Raw genomic sequence first — 27,297 nt, 5'->3', positions numbered from 1 at the left:
GTACTCTATAAAGTTTTATTGTCATGACAGCATACCTGTCTGTATACATGCGTACAAGGGAAACTTATCATACGTTTTTCTCTCTTGTGTCTCTTTTAGCTGCAGAAGCTGAAGCGCTCGCTTTCCTTCAGGACCAAGAGCCTCCGCAGCAAAAGCGCCGACAACTTCTTCCAGCGTCCGAGTCCCGAGGTTAGCAACAGCAGCAGCACAGGACAGCTAAGTACCATTGGGGTGTCTGTTTCGGCTCCGCCCGAGTCCTGTTACATCCCGCCCCTCACTCCGCCTCCCACGATGCCGTCTGGACTTCCCCTGACCATCTGCTCGCCGTCTCGTGCGCCGCGTCCACCTGACCCCACGGCACACACCTTCCTGGAGCACACGTTCAAGAAGCCGCACTTCTGCGACGTCTGCAACCATATGATTGTAGGTAAGACCATGTGGTTCGTATGCTAATGAGATTTATATCATTTTTAATAAAAGCCATTAAAGTTACAGAATTATCTGTTAATGCTAAGCTACAGTGTGATCACGTGCACTGGACTGAACTAATCAAAGCTAGGTGGAGTTTATCTATTTAAAGAAAACTAGCCATCAACCAGTGTTATAATATTAATCATCCTGAATTTACCGAATGACAAGTGTGTCAAGAAGGGTAGCGACAATATGACAACAATTCTACATAATGCTAGCTAGCGAGTTTGCTAGTAACCTTGTCTACTAGTTTACATTATACAATATAGTAGTTATCCTAATCTTAGCTTCCTTGCTAGCAAGCCTGGCTAGCTACTTTACTAAGGAATGAAACATTTGGTTATGTGCTGCTTTAGGACAATAATCCGCACTTCTGACCAATCAGATTCAAGCATTCAACAGCTATGTGTTATAACACCAGATAGCTAATAATAACGCTAATCCTGGAGACACAGTATTAATGTTGCCTCACGCTTCTTACACGGGAATTTAAACATGTTCTTTTCCTGGAATACTCTATAATTTCAGAAAATGTTTTCAGAAAACAGTGTGTATATTCTGTTGTAAATGTGACGCAAAATTATTTTACAACCTGACAAATTTGTTAGCTAACATCAGGACAGAGCAGTGTTTACGTAGCTGACTAGCTTAGCTAGTATTGTTAAACTAGTATATCAAGTTTTAAGTCAATTAAAAACTATTATAACAATTCTTTAATACCACAAAGTGAACAGACACGTCTGTGACTTGGCAAAATCAGGACATGTTTTGGAGAATTTATCTTAAATTAGCATACAGTAAAATAGGAAAATGTGCTTTCTCTAACATTCTTCATTAAAAGCATGGTTTTGATGAAACAGATATATGGTATATATGTCGATAGTAAAAGTAAAAAATATCCTTTGTGGTTTATTTTGATTAAAACACTAGCATCCTAGCCATCTTAGCTAACATTTTCTGACCACTAGTGGGATGTTCTGGTTGATGCTTGTTTACATAATTAGCTGTGAGCTAATTTGTCTGTTGTTAATTAGCTATCTAACTAATACAAACCACTAGCTAATGTATCTATTGTTAAGTAACTATTCAACTAACATCATCCATTCGCTATCTTCACTATCTGGCTCCTGTTATTTAGCTATCTAACATTAAAATCTAGCTAACTTATCTATTGGCAATTAGCTGTCTAACTGATATTAACCAATAGATAACTTATCATTAATTAGCTATCTAACATCAACCACTAGCCAAATTGTCCATTGTTAATTAGCTAACTAACTAATGTTACCATTAGCTAACCTGTCTGTTGCTAAATAGCTATCTAAATAATGGTAACTCCTAGCTAACATATCTATTGTTAATTAGCTATTTAACAAACATTAACCACTAGCTAACCTGTCTATTGTTAATTCGCTATCTAACCAATATTAAGCTAACTTATGTATTGCTATTTAACTTAATTAGCTAACTAATATCAAACATTAAGCTAAATTATGTATTGTTAATTGTCTATCTAACCAACATTAACCTCTACCTAACTTAGGTTTTGTTAATTAGTTATCAGAATAACACTAACCAATAGTTAACGTGTCTATTGATAAGTAGATATCAAACATTAAGTGTTAGCTAACTTATCTATTATTAATTAGTTATCTAAGTAAATGTTAGCTGTTACCTAACTGGTCAACTATTGATTGGCTAGCTAACTAATATTAACTGCTATCTAACTTTGCCTATCTTTCAGTAGCTAGCCAGCTAACTAGCAATAAACAAAACACAGTAACAGCTAGTTTACTGACTGCTAGTTTACTGACTGTGTTTAGTGTAAACATTATTACAGAATGCTTGTTATGAAAGATATGTAATGTATATAATCAACTGATTTTTTTTTCTGACAAAAGTTGATGCTAAGAGAAATATTGCTAATCACTGAATTGTGTTGTTCACTGTGTTTGTGTTATAAGTGGGGGAAATGTGATATTTACTACACACACAGTACCACAGCATGTGTTCTCTGTCTGTAGTAAACCCTCAGATGATCTGTGCGCTTTGGATCTGTCTCTATAACGTAGTTCTTTCTGGAAACTTCTATAAAGAGGGTCAGTCGGCCTCAGTCGCGCTGCGTGTCCGACATAGCAGGCGGTCGTCGGCTATCACTGTGCAAATGTTCTACTTTTACACCCAGAGTGTTTGGAAACTAGCCAGTTAAGACCACAGGGGACGTTAAAAGCGCCGCCCTACTGACAGAAAAAACAGGGTTGTAAAGAGCTCCAGAAGAATGAATGTTTTTGAGGTTTTGAGATCACAGAGTAACAACCGGAGTCCTAACACATTCCACACACATACACACACACACACACACAAAACCGCAAAGGGTGTGTACAGGTTCACACTGTTTTTCTGGTCCATTACAAAACCAGTGAAACTTTGTACAACTTTTAAAATGGAGGGTGGTTTCAATTCTTTATTTTCAGTGACCCAAAACATCATTTTCGTGTAGTTAAAATATACAAATATATATGTGTGGGCGGGGCCTGAAAGAGCACCTGATCTGTAACTGTTTCTATAACAGGACGTGGTGAAATGTGCATGGGAACAGTTGACGCCTCGTTTATTCAACTTCAGGGATTTTTTTTTTTAATGATTTCCTCCATCACGTGTCCCATTGGAGAACAAAACACTAGTTGTAGGTGAACAGTTTGGCAAATATCTGCATGTGTGGTCCTAGCCAACTTAGCTAACGTTACCTAACAAGGAGTTGTTAAAATTACGGCTCTTTGGCTAGCGGTCATTAACTGCTAGCTAAATGATTTATTGCTAACTAGCTATCTAACTAACATTAACTGCTAGCCATCTTTGTCAGTGACAGATCTGAAGAGGTAATGAAGGTTTTGTTCACCAGCTCGTAAGTCTACTTTTACTCGGAACGTGAGAGGCTTTGAGGAACGAATATTAGAATTTGGGAGCGTACTTCTGTTGAGTAGAGGGGCTACAGTTTTGGCATTTTTACAGTATAATAACTGAAATATTACTGTATGTATTTGTCATATTATTAAGTGACAAACAAAGTTGATGTCTAGAAAGTCATTTTAACTAAAAGACAGTGTTTAGTATCCATACAGATTGATATATTTGATTAAATGCTTTGCATTTAGTCAGTAAGTAAGGAATAAACCCCTTAAACGAAAATAATCAACGACACAGTGGTGCGATGAAGCCAAGTTACTGTTACCACCACAAAGTTGATTATTTTCCTATAACAGCATGTCCTGAAGTGTTTTATTCCTCTGATACCACAGCAACAATTTTTAATTTATTAAAGAACGACATATCCTTTCTATCTTTTTATAGTTATGTTTAATGTTATGCAACTTTATTAACTTTAGTGTTTTTACTACCATTATAGTAGCTATGTTTCATCATCAGCATCACTTTTGTCACGCTCTTAAGGTTTGTAGTTTGTAGTCAGATGTCTGAATAGCAATATCCACAGTCTCAGTATTAAATCCTCTCTCTGTGCACATAACTCACCTCCGAATGAACGCCAAAGACAGTAATTGAAAGAAATGAATTTTAAACAGTGAGATGAGTGTTAGATCATACACCGTGACTAAGAAGCAGGTATTAAGGGACTTCAGCATATTGCAATGATGTTTGCTTTTCAATAACGAAGCCCAGAACAATTACACACATTGCTGCCAGATTCATTAGCACATAGAAATGTTTATTACTCACTTTTCAGCATGACTCACAGTTGTCCTTATTGGCAGTACACTAGTTATTCCTCGAGGTTCAGCTGCAAAGACACGTGCACGCTCTCTCTAACGTGTGTGAATAATATACGTGATGTAAAATTCCACCTTTAGTGGGAAAACTGGCGGATGTACAACTCTGGCACTGTAAGAGACGGCACGCCGACAGCGATGTAAAAGTTCCACAAAGCAGATTTATGTAAATGAAAACAAACACAGACAGGGAAAGAGAAGTAGGGACGGTGAGGTGCAGAGTAGCATGCCGTAAGTGGTGATCCGGTGAGGTAGCGTGGTGACGGGGAATGGAGCTGTGGCAGAAACACACGTCCCGGAACAGTCAGCGTCTAGGGAAATACAAAGAGAGCTGGAGGGAAACATGCACACAACACGGCAGATTCGTAACAACTTGGAGAACAACAGAAGAACAGCGAGCAGGTAAGGGTCTGTAGCCTGACTGAATGGAAGCGTGTGCTTATATGTGGTGCTGATTAGGTGTGATGACGAGGGACACGTGTGACTGGTTAGAACTCCGGTGATGGTGGGCGCTGACTAGGGAAGGACTCTGGTGACTCCGTGAGTCTTGGGTTTTTTGTTTTTTGGGTTTTTTTGAGAATCCTGTCACAAAATTATGATCAAATGGCATACGGAATTGGTAAAGGAGCTGAACGAATCCAACTAATATGATTTGAAAGCAAACAATTTTATACATGAAGCCATCTTTTGAACAAATACACCCAAGACTTACCTGAATTCGTGTGTATTTGTGTGTGCGCGGGTGTGTGGTGGACAAACCTGTCACTTGAACTGACTGTAATAATGTAATTTTTGAAAAGACGATATTGTGATACTGTGACACCACAGTCAGGTATAGCAACAGTTGTTTTTCCTTTATAGCTTCAGTATATATATATGTTATTAGTGTACACACTAATGTGTTCTGTGCAAACATGTGCATGGCTGGACAAATCATAAATTTATTATCTAGTAACTTTAGATATATTATCTCAGACTACTAATTTGCCCACTCGCTAGAGGCATCAAGGGCTTCAGATCATGTATCCAAGCTAATAAAGAAGAGCTGGTGGCAGGACAGTGCTGATCTGGTGTAGTTTTAGGGATGTGTGTCATCCGCATACCAATGAGGCCGTGACAGTGAATAATAATGCCAAAGGGAAGCATGGAGGTTATGAAAAGGAGTGGACCGAGTACCGAGCCCTGAGGGACACCTCGAGGAACAGGAGCTGAAGAGGATTCATGTTCGTTGGTTTGATGGTAATGAAATGTTGTCTGTTAGTGAGATAAGAGGTCACCCACGTGATACTAATATTTGACAGGCGTGCAGTAAGTATGTCATGTGAGACAGAATCAAATGGAACACTCAGATCGAAGCACAGGAGAATGCTAAGTGTGTGTGTGTGTGTGTGTGTATGCAGGGTAATGCCCAATGGATGGCAAATGAGACCGCTTGTTGATGAGCTCAGGCTGTTAATATGGACAGACGCAGGATCAGTGCAGATGTCCACCTGTAAGCAAGAAAGAGAGAGAGAGAGGAAAATGAGAAACATATAAATGTGAGACAGAGAGAAAGACAATTCATAAATAAACAAGCAACTTGTTCAAAATATATACTCTATTTATAAAGACAGATAGCAACCTGATTATGAAGGGCTGCAAGTCCTCTCCAAAGAGGGCTACATCTGTAGATGACAGTCTTAGAGTTGCATGGCTTCATAATCACGTTGTTATCTGTCTTTATAAATAGATTTTAGTCAATATGAATCAGTCATTGTTTACAGACTGCACACGCACACATCTGTAAAGATTCTACTGCATTTTACCTACTATAAAATGAGCAGTAGAAATAATCCCGGGAGATATATATATATATATTTCTGTTATAAGATTCTGTTATATCCCATGGGAAAAGAGGATTTGGGCTTTTTTTCTTCAGTATAAAGACACTCCAGGAAGTGCTCGCCCTTTTTTTATCATCTCTCACCGAAACCAAGTGTTGAGTTAAAAATACAGTGCAATAAAATATGAATGATGTGTCAGAGAAGCAATGCTCCTGGGAGTTTTAGGTAAGTTATTGAGTTTCTAGCACAGGTACAGCCTATATACATGTTATGGTCACGTGACCATAAAATTAAAGAGGTGTATGTATTGTGATGACCGTGTATGCATCGTAAAGGCACACCCATCTCTGTGATTTATACAGATGTTGTGTATCCCTTGTAAGTCTGACATCATCTGGCAGCATTACTTAACATACCTCCATAAATCTTATCCAGGCCCAACAATAGCTAAGTGTGTGTGTGTGTGTGTGTGTGTATGAATGTGTGTGTAAGCAGGGTAATGCTTGACGGATGGGCAAATGAGACCGCTTGTTGATGAGCTCAGGCTGTTTATAGGGATGGACACAGGGCCAGTGCAGATGCAGTAAAGTGAAAGAGAGAGCGAGAGAGGAAGAGAAGAACACGTGAATGTGTTGAAAGGTAATTCATAAATAAACTACACAGAGATAATAAGTAACAAACATCAAGTCATTAATCAAGTCATTCAGAAAAGACACTCGAAAAAAATAAAGGCCAAGATTCAAGAACTTGAGTGCAGTAGAAATTAAAGGATAAATAATAACAAATAAAATAAGGACAATGTTTTAAATGTGAAAGCTATTGTGCAGATTTGAAACAAGACAACAATATTGCATAAGACTACAATATCTAAAGCAGTGGTATTCATTTTGTAAAACGTGTGTCTCTGTTCACATTCCTGAGCTTTATAACAGAATTTGGTGCTGTTACTTACACTTCAGCGCTGATTTCCCAAAATCCTAAATAAAGCACTCTAATTAGTCTGTGCGATCAGATGAATTCATGTCATCTGTGAAGCAGGAGGAGGAAACAATATGTAAATGAGGTTTTTGTGCATTCTAGTTGGTCGCAAGTTCATGTCAGGTTTGGATCACAAAAAGAGTCTCGGAATAGAAAAGCTGAGACTTCAGACAGTGTGTGTAATTATGCTTCAAGAATAATGCCGAGTCGAAAAAATAAAAAAGTGTAGACATGAGTGTGTGTTCTGTTCATGAAGTAAATGTGAATGAACTTTTTTTATTTCAATGGAAAGGTTTAATTGCTTTTGTTGTCAGAGATGCGACTGTCTGGGGGGGAAAATGTTACCATGGTAATAGTACATTTTTACTTTTGAGAAATGTTCCGATTATTGTAATATACAAAGACATGAGTTTACTAAATTCTCTCTCTTTATTAAAATCTGTAAATGTTATAGTTTTGTTGTGCAGATTAAATACGTGCCCTTTGGTGGTATTAATTTACACACACACACACACACACATATTTGCCATTGTGGAAGTGACTTTCAGGAAATCACAATGTATCACAATTAATCTATTTGTATTCCTTTTGCTCTGCATTTTTTCTCGTTCAGGTAAAATATTCTCCTCATATTCATTAGCGCAAACACGCAAAACAGACAACACATGCTAGTTTGCTCGTGTGAAAGATACAGTTCTTTGTAAACACCGTTACACATAATTACACCATTTGTACTGTAATTCCTAAACAGTCTGTCTGGTATTTGTGTGTGTAGCAATATGTCTGTGATTTAGCGTATGAATGTTTTTTTAATTAAACATAAACCTCAGCACGAGGAGTTCATGGCTAGCAGCACATGCTAGGTGAGTGAAAATAACAGCGCTTAGCCAGTATGTTGTTCTTGATGCTGAGACAATGAGGGATACTGAAGCAATGCCAAAAAAATGACACGTTCTTTATTTAGAGCTGTGCGGAAACGCTCTTCCGAAGTGAAACAAAACCTGGAACAAGCTTTGAATCTAATTGTGCAGCTAGCTAATTCATGTCATTTAAGAAAACAGCTAGCTAACGTTATGAAGTGAGAGCGTAGTAGTCTAATGAACATGCACGTGTAAACGGAGCTAAATAAATTGTTCCATGATGCACCTCGTTGATTAGTACTAAGTATGTTATACATTCTGGTATCATTTTTTTTAAGAGTACTGAAAAACATGTACTGATACTCAGCTTGGAAAAAAAAAGTTATTGATGCATCCTTACTAACAGTCGAAACATTTATTTACACCCCTAAATATTGACAGATCGCCCTTAACGCTGTAACACGGTCAGATCTGCAGTCTACACCCTACATCCAGATTTGATACACACACATTTTACAGAACATTTACATTCTTAACAGCTAGAATAAGAGGATGATGGAGATTTAAAAAAAAAAAACGAAACAAAAAACCATCCTGCACTTTGTTTTAGCTTGGACCTCCGTAATGGTCTCATAAAGTGCTAAAGTGCTTAAATGTGCTACATTGGGTTTTTTATTACATGGTTACACTTTATGGTTATTCAATTTATGACGGTCATAAAGCGAAGCCAAACAATACGTCCAAATCTGTTTCCCTCGTGAGAGTCTGTGTGGGCGTCGCCATTTGGTCTCGCTGACAAGGGAATGTGAAGGAAGACATACCGAAGACATGCGACTTGTGTTTCATTCTGTAAAGAGAACTTCTTGTATTATATGCATAAGGAACACATCACATTTAATAACTGAACATCAATCAGGCTTTTGAACTCTAGTCTTATTGAAATACGGCTGTATATATTTTTTAAAAACCGTTTAATAGAGATGGTGAAGTGATGGTGAAGTGTTCGCTGTGATTCAGTGATCCCCAGGTGAGGTGACGAGTCACGCCACAGCCGCTCCAGATGGCGTTACAGCACCCCAGTGCATTGTGGGTAATGAGGCTGAGCAGGAAGATGGAGAAGAGGGTTGGAGAATGACCACACGATCAGGCCCATGTTGGCTGTTCTCATAAACATGCAGTGAGTCTCTGAGGAGATTGAAAGGAACTTGAATGGAAAATTTGCTGTGTTTGATTAAAAAAAAAAGAGAGAAAGAAAGAAATAGACATTGTCTAATTCTAGATGTAATCAAGTTGTAGCAGAGACTTTTTTTTTGGATTGTCATTCAAAATAGTAGTCGTTTTTTTCAACAGGTAAAGCAAAAATATGATTCAGGACATTGCTATTTTTAGGCTATTTCATTAGTGCTGCTAAATTCTGACTAAAAACTGCAAAGAACGCATTAAATTGCACTTAAATTAACACCCACACATGGTCTAATAATTACATTTCCAGCTTCCAGTGCTTTTCACGCTACTGTTAACACGCTACTGTTAAAAATAAGTAATTCGGTACAATACATGTGCAAAATAATAAATCAGTGTATCGTATTACACTCCCTAACGACATGGTGTTCTGCAAAAAATGAAATCTAAGCAAGTAAAACTACCTTGAATACAGGCACATTTAACTAATATTCCGCTTTATTAGATTGTTTTTATACAAATGTAAGATTATTAAGCCTATTTCTAGATATTTTTACTAATTTCAAGCATGAAATTGTCTTATTCTATTGGCAGGTTTTGCTTATTTTTAGAACGACACAAAATTCTGCCAATAGAATGAGAAAAATGTAATCTTGAAATTAGTAAATATGTCTAGAAATAGTTTTAATGGTCTTATATTTCATCTAAAATCATCTATTCTGGACCTGAGAGTGCGCAGCGTGGAAGCTCATGTCCATCAACAGAGCCCTCTTTAAGCTCAATGAGCAGCTTTCCTTGGATGGAGGATGTGATACAGCCGATAATGATCCAAAGTTAAATCGTCACGCTCAACTCCAGCTTCACTAGCACCTGAAAACTAGCTAGCTGAGTGAGAGTGGATAGTGAAGTGCAATACGTGGCATGAAATATTTTTCCCAGTGTACTCTTGTACAGTTGAGTGTAGAATTGGCTTCATCTAGTCGAAAATATTTTCAAATAAACCCTCCGTCTAGCTGTTTTTCCCAACTAGCCGACAATCCCAACAGCGGCAACTAGTCAGTGTGTTAGTCAGTTTTGGGTAAAAGGGGACAATGTACACTTCTGGTTTTTGGCCAAATCATTCCTTTTTACATTTTTTTTTACTCCATTTTATTGAGGGAGCTACTGCATCTTTTCAAGCTTCTGTTCACACGACACTAATCAGAACCCAGTATTGGTTATTCTAGAGTCAGGGTAGAAATAGTGACTGTGTCTTTACTGATCTGCTGTAACTATGAACAGACCTCCAGAACAGACAGGAAGCGATGAAGGAAGAGGAGAATTTATGGCTTGGCAAAAGAACCATCAATCTTCCTCTGAGAGAGAGAGAGAGAGAGACAGAGAGAGAGAGACAGAGAGGGAGGGATGGAGGAATAAGAAGATGATTAATAAACGAAGAGTAAAAGTGTGAAAACCCAAAGAACTAAAGAGACAGATCGAACTAAATAAAGGTTTAGGCTTTATTTATAATCCCAAACTTGAAGATTAATGGCTTATTGGCTCTGAATGGCTTCCTTTCTGTAAGAGGAAAATCGACCTGGCCTACATAAATTCGAGAGAAATAAAATCCGCTGTATCCCTTGATAAGCTATTGCCTCCATTTTCCGTGCATGTGAGGGAAGAGTGATCTTACTGAAGAAAGCGTAGCTGTGTTTACGTCTTCTGGGCCGTATTCAAAGTTGGCGACTTAAGCACAGGAGTTACGGCAGAATTTACAAGGAAAAAGTTCTCCATATTCAGAATAAACTAATGCTGGGAGATTAACTCAATTTCTTGAGCGACTCATTCAGATTATTTAAATGACCTGCGTGGAGTTCGACCCAGGCTTGTGAGGTCATGTGCAAGATACCATCGTCCTGTCGTGCCCCATATCTATCGCAGATTGACGATAGTGTTGCTCGTGGCTTTGCAGCAGTGAAGGCTGCAGCGCTGATGACTTGGAGGAAACAGAAGGGGGTGAGTCGTGAAATGAAAAACGGATGCTTCTCGGATATTTTGTGATTATTATTTTATTGCATTTTCAAATTGTTGCTGGAACTTTGGTTCGCCCCAAACAGAAATAAGAGCCAGCATCTCCTCTCTACTCCAGCGCCTCTTCGACCACTCGGGTGCCATGATGTGAACGGAGCGTGATCATGTGACCACGTGACGCTAACATAAGGGTTCGTAGAAAATACAACCCACCAGAAACTCACTGCTCCTGTGGTGATTTTATTGCCGTCCGGATGCAAGAATTTTATCACTGAAGAGCTGTAGAAATTTATTACAGGCTTTCCCCTGATAAACTAATCCATTCCGAATAGGGCTGTTCGCAGCTTTATCTTTATCAGCAGCACGGACAAGGGATGCTAAGATACATCAGAGAAAGATGTTGTGTTGCTCTGCTCTGAAGTCAGGCAGCAGGCTATTAAGGTTTGTGTACAGTATAAAATAGGTGAAAAGGAAACCTATTACGTGATAGAACACAAGTTATTTTAAACCACATTTTCCAACAGACATTTAAATTTAAGTCGTTCAACTCGATAGCCTTCACGATAGATGGAATCTGTTGGTGATTCGTGATACTAATGTCAGTCGTCTCAAGCGTTGTGCACTCTGTCAAGGGATTTAAATATAAATCTCCATCCGGGTTTCTGTAAAGCCACTTTGTGAAAATGTCTATTGTTAAAAGTGCTATACAAATAAAACAGAATTGAATTGAAGATATTTTGGGAATATAGCCCCTGGTTTATAAGTATAGACTTGTATGCTGAGGCTGGGTTTTTTTTGTTTTGTTTTTTTTAGAAAAAAACTTGAGTAAACCTCATTCACTTTAGGATCTTTACCGAAGATCAATTCAATTCCATTTTATTTGTATAGCACTTTTAACATAAATCCAGGATATAAATTTTAAATGTATGCATTTATCCCTAATGAGCAAGCCAGAGGCAGTGATGGCAAGGAAAAACTCCCTGAGATGTCATGAGGAAGAAACCTTGAGAGGAACTGGACTTAAAAGGGAACCCATCCTCATCTGGGTGACAGCGGATAGTGCGATTATAAATAATTTCCTTCTATAACTATGTACTACATGGACAAATAGTGCAATTGTGTAACCAGGAAATTCATTACAGTTTTCACATGAAGTCTGTTTTGTTGGAGTTATCAAACTGTTCACTGATGGAGACTTGAGTGCAAAACTGTTTGTGGCAATTGCAGTCCTAAAGCTATCATAGCAACTGTAGGCTTAAGCCATGAGAGCAAAACTGTTCATATGAATTGAAGTCCAGAGCCATCTTCATGGTTTGTAAGTGGTACCATCCTCACTAATCTCATATAACTTTATGCTGTCCGTGTTGGTCCATCCTCAGCAGCAGCGAGTGATTTCCAGTTGATGAGAACTCCAACCAGAAGTAGGACATCAGGAAGGATCAGGCAGGTCCTGAGAGCAGAAGGAGATCGCTGGTATCTCAGGAGTAGCATGTGTAGCATGTTACAGTATCAAACCTATTGTTTGAATCAGAATGTAAAACAGATTATTAAATATTGACTTTTCATTTGAGCATGTATATGTATAAATTCTCCACAAGTTGACTTTTGTGAAAAATCATGACTCCTCCATCGTTCCTGATTCAAATCCGTATCAAAGTGCACACGTTTTTTTTCCAGTCATCTCATTCCCGCTTGTCAGATTTTCTGTGTACTCAGTCATCCAGGCTTTAACTGCAGGAAATTACTCCGTGTCCGGCGTCTCCCGTGTGATGTGTGTAATTCTAAGAATTTATAGCAAGCCTTCATCACACACTCTCAGAAAAGGAGCCTATAATAGAAAAGATCAATGAAACGCATCAGATATGAGGCTCTTTTGAAGCGTTGAGCGGAGGTGATGTGTACGGGTCAAAATGGCTGAAACGATCCACACGGCTTCAAAGGAAAGGACGCTTGACAATCAATGAATCCAGAAAGTGTGTGTATGTGTGTGTGTCCATGCATATGTGTTAAAAGAGATGACAGACCAGCAGGATGGAGGAAGCGACATGTCTGATAATGCGCTCGTTCTAATACGTTATTGCTTCTATAGTAACAACTTACACTTGTATGGTGGACAATCCACATAGTGTAAGACTAATAATAAACGAAAACACGTTGTTATTTAACAAAGCCGTGTAATTGTTGGTATGGTGAAGTTTAGTGTGAATGTTTATTGAATATGTATGGAAGGAGTCTCCAGTGTCAGCGCATTTGTAACAGTCAGTAAGTTTTCTGACACGTTTCCGTTTTGCAGTTTGTCATTAACATGATATTCTATGGTTTTTTTTCATCTCTTCAAGAAAGAATAGAGAGAGGTTGGGGAGGGAATGAGTGTTGCAGCTTGTCATGTTACAGAGAAACTGTAAACTCTTACAGAGAAGATGTCAGAAAGCATAAAGTTACAGCTTTAACTCTGCTGCAAAGTGACTCCTTCCATAAATAATACTACTAATAATAATAATACTAATAATAATAATAATTTTCTCACAGAAAACTTCACCATATCAACAATTAGACGTTTTTCTCGGTTAACTAACAACGCTGTGTCAGTGTGGGATGGACATACCGATGGTCAGTGAAAAAAAAACATAACAGCTTCAATTATTCGTTTAGTTTTTATGATTTTAGTGCAACTTCCTGTTTCAGGAGTTTGAAGCTCTAATGTAGAACACAATATGCTGAAAACACTCAGTGCTCCACAGGGACTAGTGATATTAAATATGCATGTGATTGAACTGAAGTCAGATTGTCTTCTGCACATATGTGTGTGTGTGTGTGTGGGTTTGTGTGTGTGTGTGTGTGTGTGTGTGTGTGTGCATATCTAGTGTCAGTTCCGTCAGCGGAGGGAACCCAGAGCGTTAACTCAAATCAGTTCTGCAGCTCAGGTAACACTTGTGTTTGTCACTGTTTTCCATCGTGTGTAATTAAAGCCCAGAGGACTGTGTGGAGTCTGCGTGAGTGTGTGACAGAGAGACAAGTGACTTCATTTCCTGTTCAGAGGTTAAGGATGTCTCGTGTCACCTGAGATTTGCTCATCTACTGAATATTTTACAGCGGAATAAAGAAACACTCCGGCTGAGGATTCTCGTTGTGTAATAGTGCGCGCACACACACACACACACACACACACACAGAGAGAGAGAGAGAGAGAGAGAGAGAGAGAGCGCACAAGGGACGGGTTCTGCTTTGAAGCTGCTATGTGTGTGATTTACAGGGTTACACATCTGTGGATTTTAGATCACAAAGCAAGAACCTGATTTTGTAACTCGCACTAACGTTTCAGGAGTTTTGATATAATAAGCACGAGCAAGAAAGTTCATTTCATCACACAACTGTGTGTTTTCCTGTCAGAAAGAGTTCCAAGTGGAACCCTTTTTTGAAAGCTAAGAACCCTTAATTAAACAATGAACCCTTGAGAAACCTGAAAGGTTATATATTGAACCCTACAACAGAGTCAAATGCAAATCAACAACCCTCAGGAAACCTTTTTTTCTGTGAGTATAAAGTTATCCAGCATTTGCTTAAGGGTTCTTCGCTTGTCTCTCTGGCGGGATCCTTAAAGATTCCTTAGAACCCTCCACAGTGTTTCCTTCTCAGAAATCATTCCAAGAGGAACCTTTATTTATCCAATGAACCCTTAAAGAACCTTTGAGTAACCCTTTTTTTTCCTAAGAGTGTATTCTGAGTTATTTGTTATTCTGAGTACCTTTAAGGGTTCTTTAGTTGTCCATCTGCACGGATCCTTAAAGTTTCTATTTAAAACCCCTGAAATGGATGGGGTTCCCTTTCATAAAAGGTTCCAAGTACAGCTTCTTTATAAATCTAAAACAAATAACCATCAAAAGATAGTTAGAACCCTGCAACAGAGTTATTAACTATCAGAAAAAGTTCCAAGTAGAGCCTAAGTATTCAAAGAACCTTTAAAACCATCAAACCTTTTTCTACGTGTTTACAGTTATCCTTAAGCAGTAGCCTTGAGGGTTCTTCAGTTGTCCATCAGTTGGGATCCTTAACTAAAAGGCTTCTGAGTAGAACCTCCCTTACAAAGCTAGAACAAATAACTATCGAAAGAACCCCCATGAGAAACCCTTTTTATTAAGAGTATACTTTTATCCTGTTAGGGGTTCTTGGCTTGTCTTTTTCAGGTAACCCTACAACCGTGTTGTTTTTTCTCTCAGAAAACTTTCCAAAAGCTAGAACAAATAACCATCAGAAGAACCCTTGAGAAAGCCTTTTTTTCTAAGAGTGTACTGTTATCCTGTTAAGAGTTCTTTGCTTGTCTTTCTCAGGGCATCATTAGAACCCTACCACAGTTTTTCCTTCTCAGAAACTGTTCTATGTGGAACCCTTTTTTTTGGAAGCTAAGAACCATTAATTATCCAATGAGCCCTTTAAGAAACCTCAAGAGTTTACAGTTATCCTTACGATGTAGGAAGGGTTCTTTGGTTGTCCCTCTGGGACTCCTTAACTGTTCTATTTAAAAACCTTTTGTCCAGTGACTCATGTGGTTCTTCACTTGTCCCTTAAAGGTTATATGTAGAACCCTGGAACAGGGTGATTCCTTATCGGAAAGAATTCCAAGTGGAACCCTTTTTGGAAAGCTAAGAACCTTAGTTGAACCTTACTTATCAAATGAACCTTTAAAGAACCAATGAATGTACTGTTATTCTGAGTACAATCTTAAGAGTTAGTTGTCCCTCTGGGAGATTTTTAAAAGTTCTATTTCAAAACCCTGAAACACCTGGGTTTCCCTTTCAAAATGTTCCAAGTAGAGGTACTTTAGAAAGCTAGAACTTTAAATAATTCAAAGAAGCCTTGAGAAACTCCTTTATCTAAACATGCCATTATTCTAAGTACAATCTTAGAAAATTTAGAAGACTTTAGGGTTTGTCCCTTTGAATGGATCCTTTAAGATTTTATTTTAACACATGGTTTCACCTTTAGAGCAGGTTCAAAGTAGAACGTTCTTTAAAAGGCTAGAACCATCCAAAGAACATGTGAGAGAACCCTTTATGAAGAACTCTTAAGTGTACACAGGACAGCTGTAGGAACTATTAAAGAACCAAGTAGAACCCTTTTTAGAGGCGTAGAACCCTTAAAGAACCTATGTTAAACCCTTTTTCTAAGAGGCTACTGCATCAGAGTGGAGTTTTTCCCAATCAGATGGAGTTTCAAGTAGAAAGTCAAGAACCTTTAATTATCCAATGAACCCTTAAAGAATCTTTGAGATTCATTTAAACCTTTTTGGGTCCTTTGGTTGTCCCTCTGTGGCAACCAAGGTTCCAGGTAGAACTGATTTCAGAAAGCTAGAACTGATAACTATCCCTTGAGAAAGTACTGTGAAGAGGAGCGATATGATGATGTGATGAAACGTACTCCAGGATGTGGACTATTTAGTGACACTTGGTTAGCATGAGCGCTGGGTAAGCACTGAACAGCTGAGAAAATACTGCGGGAGACTGGCGTTGTGTTTAAGTAACCAAGATTTACTTAAGTGTGACCTAAAGCAGAGCTCTGACAGAACGTCACGGTGATACGTCTCCTTTTATGGTTCCGCTTGGCTCACCGTGGTCTCCGCTAGCACCTATCAATCACGCAAACATGTAAGCAGGAAGGCGAGAGAGAAATATGGCAGTGTCTTTTTGTGTGAACCTTCTAGTTGTGGGAGAAACAACACACCCAGCAGTCACACACGTGATTATCGGTTAATCAATTAAATACTTTCCTGGGAGTGCAGAGTTCACAGAATTGAGTGACTGGATGTTGTTTATTGACATTAGAAATGTCAATACTCATTTTATTTTTAGCAAATAATTTGTGTGCACACTTTGCTTTGAATACATAACAGATTAGTAATATATTATGTAGGCGTTACATTTAAAATAGTAGTGTGTGCATAAAAGAGTGTTTATGTGAATACCATTTTTAATATTCAAATGACATTTCCAATAGTATTGGTTAATTTCAGTATTGTTTAATGGTACAATTATAAAATCTCTACTTTGGTCTTTATACACGTAATAAACTGTTACATTTTTTGGATTTAATAATTCATAAGTAAAGCGTTTATCTCTTGGTTTAGTTCTTATCTTACTCTAATATCCCAGAAACTTTTTTTGCAATTTTTCTTTAGCTTGCCAAGGCGGAGCAGGCAAAGTTTTCGGTAAGTTTGTGTTTTGTTTCCTGCACTCATGATATAAAAAAAATAGAGCTGATAAGAATTCACTTCCTGATTTTGCTGAGTGACAGTCACACACTTCATCAAGTGACATCATCACAATCTGTTTATTTCACTTTTTCAGCTTGATGCACTGATTAACATAGTATGCTAGTTCGATTGCACAGTATTATAGATTGTAGGTAAAAAGCCAGGTTCACTATAATGTTAGCTAATGTTTGGTAAACTATTGTGGTGACGTCATACGACGTTTGTACGATTCATGATTCCAGTATAGACTCAGGGACTTCTGTCACTCAGTGAAATCAGGACTTGCAATAAAAATCATAATAATCAATAATCATAAGGTCATTACCCTGATATGAGGCGCTTGGTCCCAAATGTTGTTTTTTATGCCTCATATTCAGGAGGTTAAAAATGCTCTGAGGCAGAACTGTTCTTCTGACAGTCATTTGGAAGAGCATCCCCTCAAGCATTTTGAAATATGGGCCCTGTTTCATTACTGTTTTCCACACGCACTCGTACACTTCCCTTTACGACTCAGAAATGCCCATCGCCTATGAGCAGGAGACTGTAGTGGGTATAAAAAAAACTATGTACAGAGTTTGATTGGCTTGCTAACTAAGTAGCTTGCTAAGTAGAGTAAAGATACGTACAGTTGAAAGGCAGTTATTTGGCTACATAACTCAAATTAATTATATTATTTGAATTATTGGTTATATTGTTGCTTCTGAGTAAACTGTTTTTCTGCAATGGCTTTTCAGTTACTACAAACCCAGTCCAAACCCATTCACAGCTAACCCCAAACCAGTCCAAAGCCCATTCAGAACTAACCCAATACAAAGGCCATTGACAGCTAACCCCAAACCCAGTCCAGTGCTTATTCAGAACTAACCCAGACCCAGTCCAAAGCCCATTCAGAACTAACCCAATACAAAGGCCATTCATAACTACCCCCAAACCTAGTCCAGTGGCCATTCAGAACTAACCCCAAACCCAGTCCAATGGCCATCCAGAACTAACCCAAAACCAATCCAATGGCCATCCAGAACTAACCCAAAACCAATCCAATGCCCATTCAGAACTAACCCAAACCCAGTCCAATGGCCATTCAGAACTAACCCAATACAAAGGCCATTGACAACTACCCCCAAACCCAGTCCAGTGCTTATTCAGAACTAACCCAGACCCAGTCCAATGGCCATTCAGAACTAACCCAATACAAAGGCCATTCAGAACTAACCCCAAACCCAGTCCAGTGCTTATTCAGAACTAACCCAGACCCAGTCCAGTGGCCATTCAGAACTAATCCAGTCCAAAGGCCATTCAGAACTAACCCCAAACCCAGTCCAAAGGCCATTCAGAACTAACCCCAAACCCAGTCCAATGCTTTTTCAGAACTACCCCAACCCCAGTCCAATTGCCATTCAAGCCTACCCAAACCCACTCCAATGGACATTCAGAACGATCACAGATTCAGTCCAAAGGCCATTCAGAACCAATCCAAAAGCAGTCCACTGGCTATTTAGCACTAATCCAAAACTGTCCAATGGTTATTCAGAAATAAACCAAATTCAGTCTAGTGGTTATTCAGAGCTAACCTAATCCCAGTCCGATGGTCATTCAGAACCAAGCAAAAAACAATCTAGAGGTTATTCAGAACTAACTCAAGCACAGTCCAGTGATCAGTAAACACAGTTCAAAAAATCCAAAAAATGCAAACTCTAACCCTTCCAAATGATGCTATTGGTCTGTGTGCAAAATGTTCAACTCCCAATCCACAGACACAAAAAGAATTCAACCCACATCAGCAAATCAGTTTTGAAAGAAAACTATAGACCTGGCAACCCTGCTGACTCAATCCCTCCAATGCCTCATCTAAATATCTTTTAAGATGACGCTGGGGATTGAAGGGCAATTAGAGAGGGGAAGTTAATGAGCGTGTACTAAAAGCTGTATCGAAACACAGGTCCGGTGTGACCCTTTCCGGATCCTTTAAGGAAGTTCTTTTTCCTGTAAAAAAAAAAAAAGTAAAGAAGAAACAAAGAAAAAGAAAAGAGCCCCTTTCTGGATCCAGTTTTCTGAGCGTGCTGCTGTGCTGCATTTTTAGTACCGCTTTACCGTGCTTTCGTCTTAATGTGTCTTCAATTCCGATGTTGCTTTTGATAATAATTGTGCACGCTTGGTGTTTAGATTTTGGAGACTTTTTAGCAATATGGACTCGGTTATGGCTCTGTTCAGAAGGGTTTGTTCTTCATGACAACTGACATAAACCTACGTAAACATTAAACATTATAAACGCTTAGTCCAATAGGTGTCACCTGCCATAAATGGATTTTCTGGGATGAAATGACATTACGACAAATGACTTTGCTCAGCGTATTTGTTTGGTGTCAAAGTGTCATAAATTTGTCAACTTCGATGTCAATTTGACGTAGCACCTATGTCAAATGACAGACTTTTTGTGGCATTAGTGCCGGAGAATGTGAAACAGCATGAAACAAGTACATGCTAATACCAGGAACATAAACCATACAGAGGGTGATTAACTAAGGACAAGAGAACAAGAAGTTATAGATAAAAGTCTGAACTGACCACAACAATAACAAAAGCATGAGGAGAACTGAGCACAAAGCAAGACAAGTAAGCAGCGCAACGCTCGCCAAGCTGGGAACCGCGACGCTCGCCAAGCTGAGAACGCACGCCAAGGGGGGGAATATGGGATAGTTGGAACGATGTGTGTGTGAGCAAGAGGAAGCTGGTAATGGAAAAAGGTCACCTTTGAATAAAGCAAGACACTGAAATGGCGTATTATTACTTTAATATGGATGGATTTTAAACTCATATAGTCTTCAATTTAAGAAATCACTTTTTCTAATGTTCACTGGTGGATGAAGATTAAAAAAATGTATGAGGTTTTTTTTTTTAAATATTACCCAAAGAGACAAAACTGTGACAAAAAATTATATTGACAGATGCCTAATGCTAAGTATTGCTAACAATTGCAGAAAATGCGAAGTTGTTGGAAGCCAATCCTGCATAATCACGGTATCATCCATGTAATCCATATGTTTTAAAAAAACATAAAAAACAAAAACAAAACAGAAAATAAAAACGACTTGTTTTCTGAATTTCCCCATATATTGCCTTAACCATAACTACAAAAACAGCAGCAGTTATGAATAATGAACACGTTTTCCTCATTTATCGACCCGGCTGCTGTTTATTTCCAGGAAGTTGTCATTCAGACGTATTTCTCTACACAGATTTGAGCCAAATTGGCAGAAATATTGGTGTACGTTATTCCGTCATTTTAACATTTAGTGACGTCTGTATACGGCTCCACTGATGCCATCTTTTTTCTGACTCCTTTTAACTAATTTCCCTGCGTCTTGCTTGTTCAAATCCTCACATCTCCATCTCTCTCTGCTGCTGACCTTTGCATGTGGATAAACCGAGTTTGCAAAAGTTGCCTTTATTAGGTTTTCATTTTTTTTTAATTTTCTAATTTACAGTTAAGAACGGAAAATGAGAAAAAGCTGAGAATTGGATTTCAGTGCTTGTTTTGTATAAAACAGTCCATGTTTGTTTTGCAGGAGAAAAATGGAAAAAGAAAGAATACTGGTTACTTGTTTTCCGTTTACTCATTTTAAAACGGATATGGATTGAACGGATGAGACACTGATTTTGAACAAACTTTTGTCCTGAAAGATTAAAAGAATGGTAATAAAGGTATATTAGCTGAGCAGTTAAATGAATAAATTGTTGGGAGACACCCTACCCTACATTACTGTGTCACACACAGATACACACAGGACAAACAGGAAACAGTTTTTTCATCTCAATGCTGCAGGGAGAAGAAATCAGATTAGCACATCTTTTAATTTCATTTGAAACAGGAACTGTGTGTGAATCAGAGAACGATGTTCAGACTTGTTCTGAGTGTTTTTTTTTTTATTATTTATTTAAATTTAATTAGCACCGAGTCTGTGCGGCTTCAGTACTGTTGATGTCTGTAAGGTGGGTCCTTGAAAAGCACAAACCACAGAGTTGCTCAGCTTTCTTTCAAACCTTGTTCTGTTTTCTGTAAATTGGGTTCCGTTTTGACCGAATCAGGAGGAGATATTTCATTAAAGAAGCTTCCCTGAATAACATTATTAAGAATAATGATTAATTAAAGCATCGTTATTTTAATACAAGTATGCACACCTTTTTTTTTTTTTTTTTTTTGCAATTTTGAAGGTCATTCCATCACACCACATTTGCACAAAATCCCAAAAATCTCATCAAGGTAAAAAAAAAAATAATAAAATCTAGCCCTTTCACAATCAGTTTTGCTGATTTTCGTTGTACTCATGTGTTTATGTTGATAAACATAAATCATTCATGAATTATCAAGTGTGTTTACAGCAGGTTTGCATTTAGCCACACCCACAAATCTCCATTAAAGGCAAAGCTCACAGAGCAGAAAATGACAAAATGGCAGCTAATCAGTGAAGGAGCACGTCCTAAGCGTATATAAAATCGCAAACTGATTATATGATTCAAAGCCGATCAAACGGGGTTCACATTACTGAGTCTCCTTATGCATAAATTTACACAAAATGAAGTGAAATGTAGGATACGAACGTTTTTCCGAATTAACTGGATTTTCATGAACACCACATTTCTTGTGTAAGCGCTCCCGCGAATGATTTACGAATAAATTGGTTCGTATCCAGCTTGATGAATGAAGCCCGTTATGTTTACGTTCTGATTTGAACTGAGATTAGATTTGTTAATTTTTTTATTTAAATTTTTTTTAAAAAAGTCAGAGAAATTTTAGAGAATTTTTTTTATGAGTGAAGATATAAAAAAGCTAACTCCACCCGCAGTCTAAAACCTAACCAGTTGTACAACTGATTTTTGTACAATTTGGAACCATAAATATGAATATTACAGCACTGTTAGAGCTTCAGGTAAATAAATATTAGAGGAAAAGCTCCATCTACACATTCTACTGAAAAGTAAGTGCCCCCAACACATTTGTAATGTTTTCACTGATTTTAAAAGTCATTTTCTTCAACATTTATGACAGAATCAAAGGACCTTAACAGACCATTCAGTCTTTCACTCATGCGGTGTTCTTCATTCCGCTCCACATCTCAACAGGGCCGATCGTTTCATGAGCTAACAGCGGCGTTCTCACTACAAGCTTCACAGCCTCTGACCCTGCGATGTGTTAATGAGTGTGATGTGTGATTGACAGGCCCCAATGCCAAGCTGGGACTCCGCTGCAAAGCGTGTAAAATGGGCATCCATCACAAGTGTCTGAACAGGGTGGGGCAGCAGAGGTGCATGGGCAAACTGGTAAGAGTTTACACCCACTCTCACATATGTTCCCTTACATTCAGCTCCGAACTGGTAGATTAAACACATACGGGGAAAGACTGACTCTGTCTCTGTCTCTCTCTTTCTCTCTCTCTCTCTCTACCTCTCTTTCTCACTGCAAAAATTAATGTTAGCAAGTTAAAACATCTTAAACATAGGCCAACGTATCTAATATTTCTCAGCATAATATTGTTATATAATAATAACAATATAATAATTTCTAGATCTTTTTACTTTCCTGACTAATTCAGTTGGCAAATAATAATATTTATTTATTTATTTATTTATTTATTTATTTAAAAAAAATACTTAAAAGCTTTAATTTATTTTATCTGGCAGTGGAATTTCAGAAAAAGGTTGAAATTAATTAATCAATTAATTAATTAATTTAAAAAGTGCAGAAATATGATAATTATTAAATTACACTTTATTTTTGGGTATTTTCACTAATGTCAACTTCACTAATATCATTCCATTGGTGGGTTTATATATATATATATATATTGCCAGTAGAGTAGGGCAATTTGAAGGATGGAATTAATTGATTTATGTATTAAAAAGTCTAGAAATATTAAAATGATTTTTTTGCATAAGATGCATTTTTCTATATTCAGGATGTTGCTAAGAAATCTAACACACAAACTGCCAGCGAAACAACCGTGAAAATCAGTGACACAGTTATCATCTGAAAAGGAGGGGAAAATAAATAATTTTACATTTGACAATTTAAAAAAAATCAGTAAAGTGTGATCAGCTGCTTCCAACCAGAGTTTGTAAAAATGTAATGTTATAAAAACTTATTTTTAATGTTGATATGATGTCATAATTATATGCCATAGTATGAAGAAGCATCCATGATGTTGATGATGCTGGCTGAGAGGACTGTGTGTGGGTGTGGGTGTGTGTGAGAGAGAGAGAGAGAGAGAGTGTGTGTGAGTGTGCCTGCTTTATTTTAGGATTATATCTTTCACTTAAAGTGTGTGTTAATTATAGGCTTTGTAATTGTTATTGAGTGTGTGCTTGTGTGTGTGTTATGAGTTACATTCATTCTGGCACTTGTTTTTGTCGATTAGATGAAGATTAGACGTTAAAAGGTATGATTCATCCACTGACTTTTCCTTCCTTCGCTGAAGCAGAGTGTGAGCAGGCATCCTAATGATCTTCATTACTGTGTGTGTGTGTGTGTGTGTGTGTGTGTGCGCTGAGTGGGTGAGTGTGTGTATAACAGAGGGTTTATTACAGAGACAGAGAGTTGTGTTGATGAGGAATTCAGAAACATGCGTCCATCATTCGAGTGTCTTTTAATGTCTCTTAAGTGGATCTGAAGTCACGACTACACCGAACGCTCCAGCATGGAAGTACAGCTCCCGTATGGCCACACATGCAAAAATGGCCTTCACACGACCCGCATGGAAAAAAGGGCACAAACGGTGGACCTCACTCAGAGAAATGCATCTCACTTAGAAAAAAAAGCCTCTCCATGGACCGAACGCAAACGCAATGAGGAAGATTGAAGATTTTTAATCATTTCAGCATAGAAACCAAGGCAAAGAAATGGCCCCAAAGAAAACAAAACATCCACTTCCAGAAAAAAGCAAAAAAAAAAACAAAACAGACATGCTGAACATTCCCCTCACTTAGAAAAATGAGACCTGAAAAACAGCAAATACATGACCAAACACACACCACTGTAAACAACAACAACAACGATGATGATAGTAATAATAATAATAGTGATAATAATAATAATAAAAAGAATAACACCACCAACAACAATCACAGCAATGACAACATCAACACCACTAATAATAATAATAATATTTATTTATTTATTTATTTATTCAGCTTGATTGATTTTTATAGCACTTTTCATACATTTAAAATGCAGCTCAAAGTTCTTTACAGTGTGAAGTAAAAAAACAGAAATAAAGAAAAAAGGTAGACAATACAATAAAATAGGAAATAATAATAATAATAATAATAATAATAATAATAATAAATAACCCGATATAAATAGTAGCAGTGACAGAAAGTGTAATAATAACAATATCTAAAAATATAAGAAGGTGCATAAAATTAGAATAAAATTACAATAATATTAAAATAATAAAATTAAAATAAATTAAGGCATATAATAAAAGCTAGATAAATTTCACTTATAGTTGAAGCCTGATGAATGTTTATTGGTAATATCTTTTCAGATCTTTGGCATATACAAATAAAACAGGTCAGAAATGGATCAAAAATGCCTTCACATGGAAAAATTGCACACAAAAAAACGTCTCCACGGGAAAATAGCACCCATAAGAGCTAAAAATGGACACAGCACAGAAGCATGGCTAATACAGGGATAAAATTTGGCTAAACGCATGGAATTTTTTTATCCCAAGGTCAAAACTACACTTCTGAAGGTGAAAAATTCCTCCACATGGACAAATATGACCTCTAAATAGAAACAGTCATCATATGGAGGAAAAAAAAAAGTCTCCCAAGGAATAACAGCAATACAAAGCCTGGTTTTCCCATCCGGATACGTGCCAGGTGTTTCTGGGAAAAATATCCGGCATGGAAATTATCACTGCGTCTGTTTATCAAAGTTTCAACATCGTCTTGTCACTTTTAAAGATCAAATGTGTTGGATTATAAGTATAACTACAGAATCTTACGCCAAATCCTCGCGATCTGACACGATCTCAAACCCCGCCTACTGTTTAATAATAACATCTGTATTTTCTCTGTAGCTAAGCTCAAAGCTAATCATCACAGTGGCACCTCTATGGTTCTGCACTTGTTATAATCTCTGTTTCTACTCAAGATGAGAATCCTGAGTGAAGTTTTCGGCTCACGTAGACGGAAATGCTGTCACGTTTAAAAAACACTAAGAGCTCCCAGCAGAGTCGGGCTTCGAGTTCACTTTTCTCTTAACTCGGCGACTTGTTATTTTTAATCTGTGTTTATTTCTCTTGGCCTGAGTGATCATTCAGACCAGATGGAGGCTTCAGACTCCACAGGCTTTGGACATGAGTTGTGTTGTGTGAGCAGATAAAAATGAAAAAAAATCCTGCACTTGAGACAAAGAAAAACTTCATCATGTATGTAGGCTTATAAACAGAACTTAGAAAATGTTCACTAGATTCTAAATGAAATTCTAATTAATGCTATCGCACAAGCTAAGGCGAAATTCAGTCACTTTTTAAGGTTTCCTCTGACTACTACAATGCTCTGACACTGGAGACTCCTTCCATAAATCTCCAGTAAACATCTCCTTACAGAAAACGCAACAATTACACGTTTCTTTGTTAAATTGTCTTGCGTCCTGAGTATTATTCTTCTTATACCACAGCAATTTACCAACGCTTACTAGTTTTATTCACTAAAGAGCAAAGCTTCATACTTTTTATTCATTTGTAGTTACGTTTAATGTTGTGGAACATCCAGGAAACAAGTTAATTCCTGTGCTAACTTACATTATAGCAGCTATAAACTTCCTCACCAGCCTGTATTGACGTTAATAAAACAAAAAATGCAGCATGTCATGTTCCAGAGAAACCACAAAGTGTAAACTCTTCTGTCCTTAAAGTTACAGCTTTACCTCTGACTGTTACAAAGCCCTGACACTGGAGACTCCTTCCATAAATCTCCAGTAAACATCTCCTTAAAGAAAACTTCACCATAACACCAAATATACGTTTTTTTCTAATCCGTTTATGTGGAACATCCACCAGTCATGTCATTGTGAATGAGCCGTTACTATAGAAACAATAACGTATTCGAATAATTCCTGGTTTTTCCGATTATTAGCAGACTTTCCAGAATGGATGTCTGTCTGCATGTGTTTTGCTCCTGGTCATGGTCCAGGATTGATTACAGAGCCGAAACAGACACTTGCTTCCTAATGAACAGATAATTTCTTGATTTAGTCAATAATCTAGTTTATTTTACGTGTTAGATCAGCCAGTTATGGAGCGACGCAGTGACACCATGTTTAAATACAGTCTGTGCACCGATGCGTCTCTTAGCGCTGAGCCGTCCCTGCATTCATTAGGCTGTGATAAAAACAGCAGATCTGTAAGGTTTCCCCGTAATGAGCTGCATCCTAAACATGACGCCTGTGTGTGTGTGTGTGTGTGAAGAGGTGCTCGAGGCGCTGCACAGAACCTTCATTTAGCTCCCTGTCTCCTTACTCGAGGCCAGAGAAGAGTTCATCAAAGCAGATGCAGGATGTTGATTATGCCTTCAACTGGGCAACAAAACATCAAGTAAGGCAAGGCCAGAGCTCTGTGTGTGTGTGCGTGTGTGTGTGTATGTGCGTGTGTGTACGCGCACCATGTATGGCTTTATAACGCAAATCCTTCCTTATTAGGAAGCCACCTGAAGCCGGTAATGTGATAAAACGGACCGCTATACGTCACTGGAAGGGAAGACACAAGGCGGAGGGAGAAAGACACAAATTAAAATAAATGCATCCTCATTTACATCTAATTCTCCAACCGCATATTAAACCTGGTCTTAAAAGGCTTTTCAGCAGAGATTTCTCAATGAGAGTGTATTAAAGGCAAAAGCTTTCTAATAAACTGCTATTCATATTTAATTATTTAACA

General features: G+C 37.9%; 1 protein-coding gene across 2 annotated transcripts in view; it reads left to right on the top strand.

The window, feature by feature from the left end:
* Window positions 1–27,297, top strand: part of stac (SH3 and cysteine rich domain) — a 61,618-nt gene that overhangs the window by 12,901 nt on the left and 21,420 nt on the right. Inside the window, exons 2-4 of one of the 2 annotated variants that reach the window (XM_053237725.1) lie at window positions 100–427; window positions 17,282–17,311; window positions 22,575–22,675. In XM_053237725.1, the coding sequence (XP_053093700.1) occupies window positions 100–427; window positions 17,282–17,311; window positions 22,575–22,675 (459 nt within the window). The remainder of the gene's footprint in view (window positions 1–99; window positions 428–17,281; window positions 17,312–22,574; window positions 22,676–27,297) is intronic. The other variant, XM_053237726.1, reaches the window with a different exon arrangement.

Source organism: Pangasianodon hypophthalmus, chromosome 10 (genome assembly GCF_027358585.1).
Source record: "Pangasianodon hypophthalmus isolate fPanHyp1 chromosome 10, fPanHyp1.pri, whole genome shotgun sequence".
Taxonomy (NCBI): domain Eukaryota; kingdom Metazoa; phylum Chordata; class Actinopteri; order Siluriformes; family Pangasiidae; genus Pangasianodon; species Pangasianodon hypophthalmus.
The sequence above is the reverse complement of the archived record's forward strand: the minus strand, read 5'-3'. Positions and strand labels throughout refer to the sequence as shown.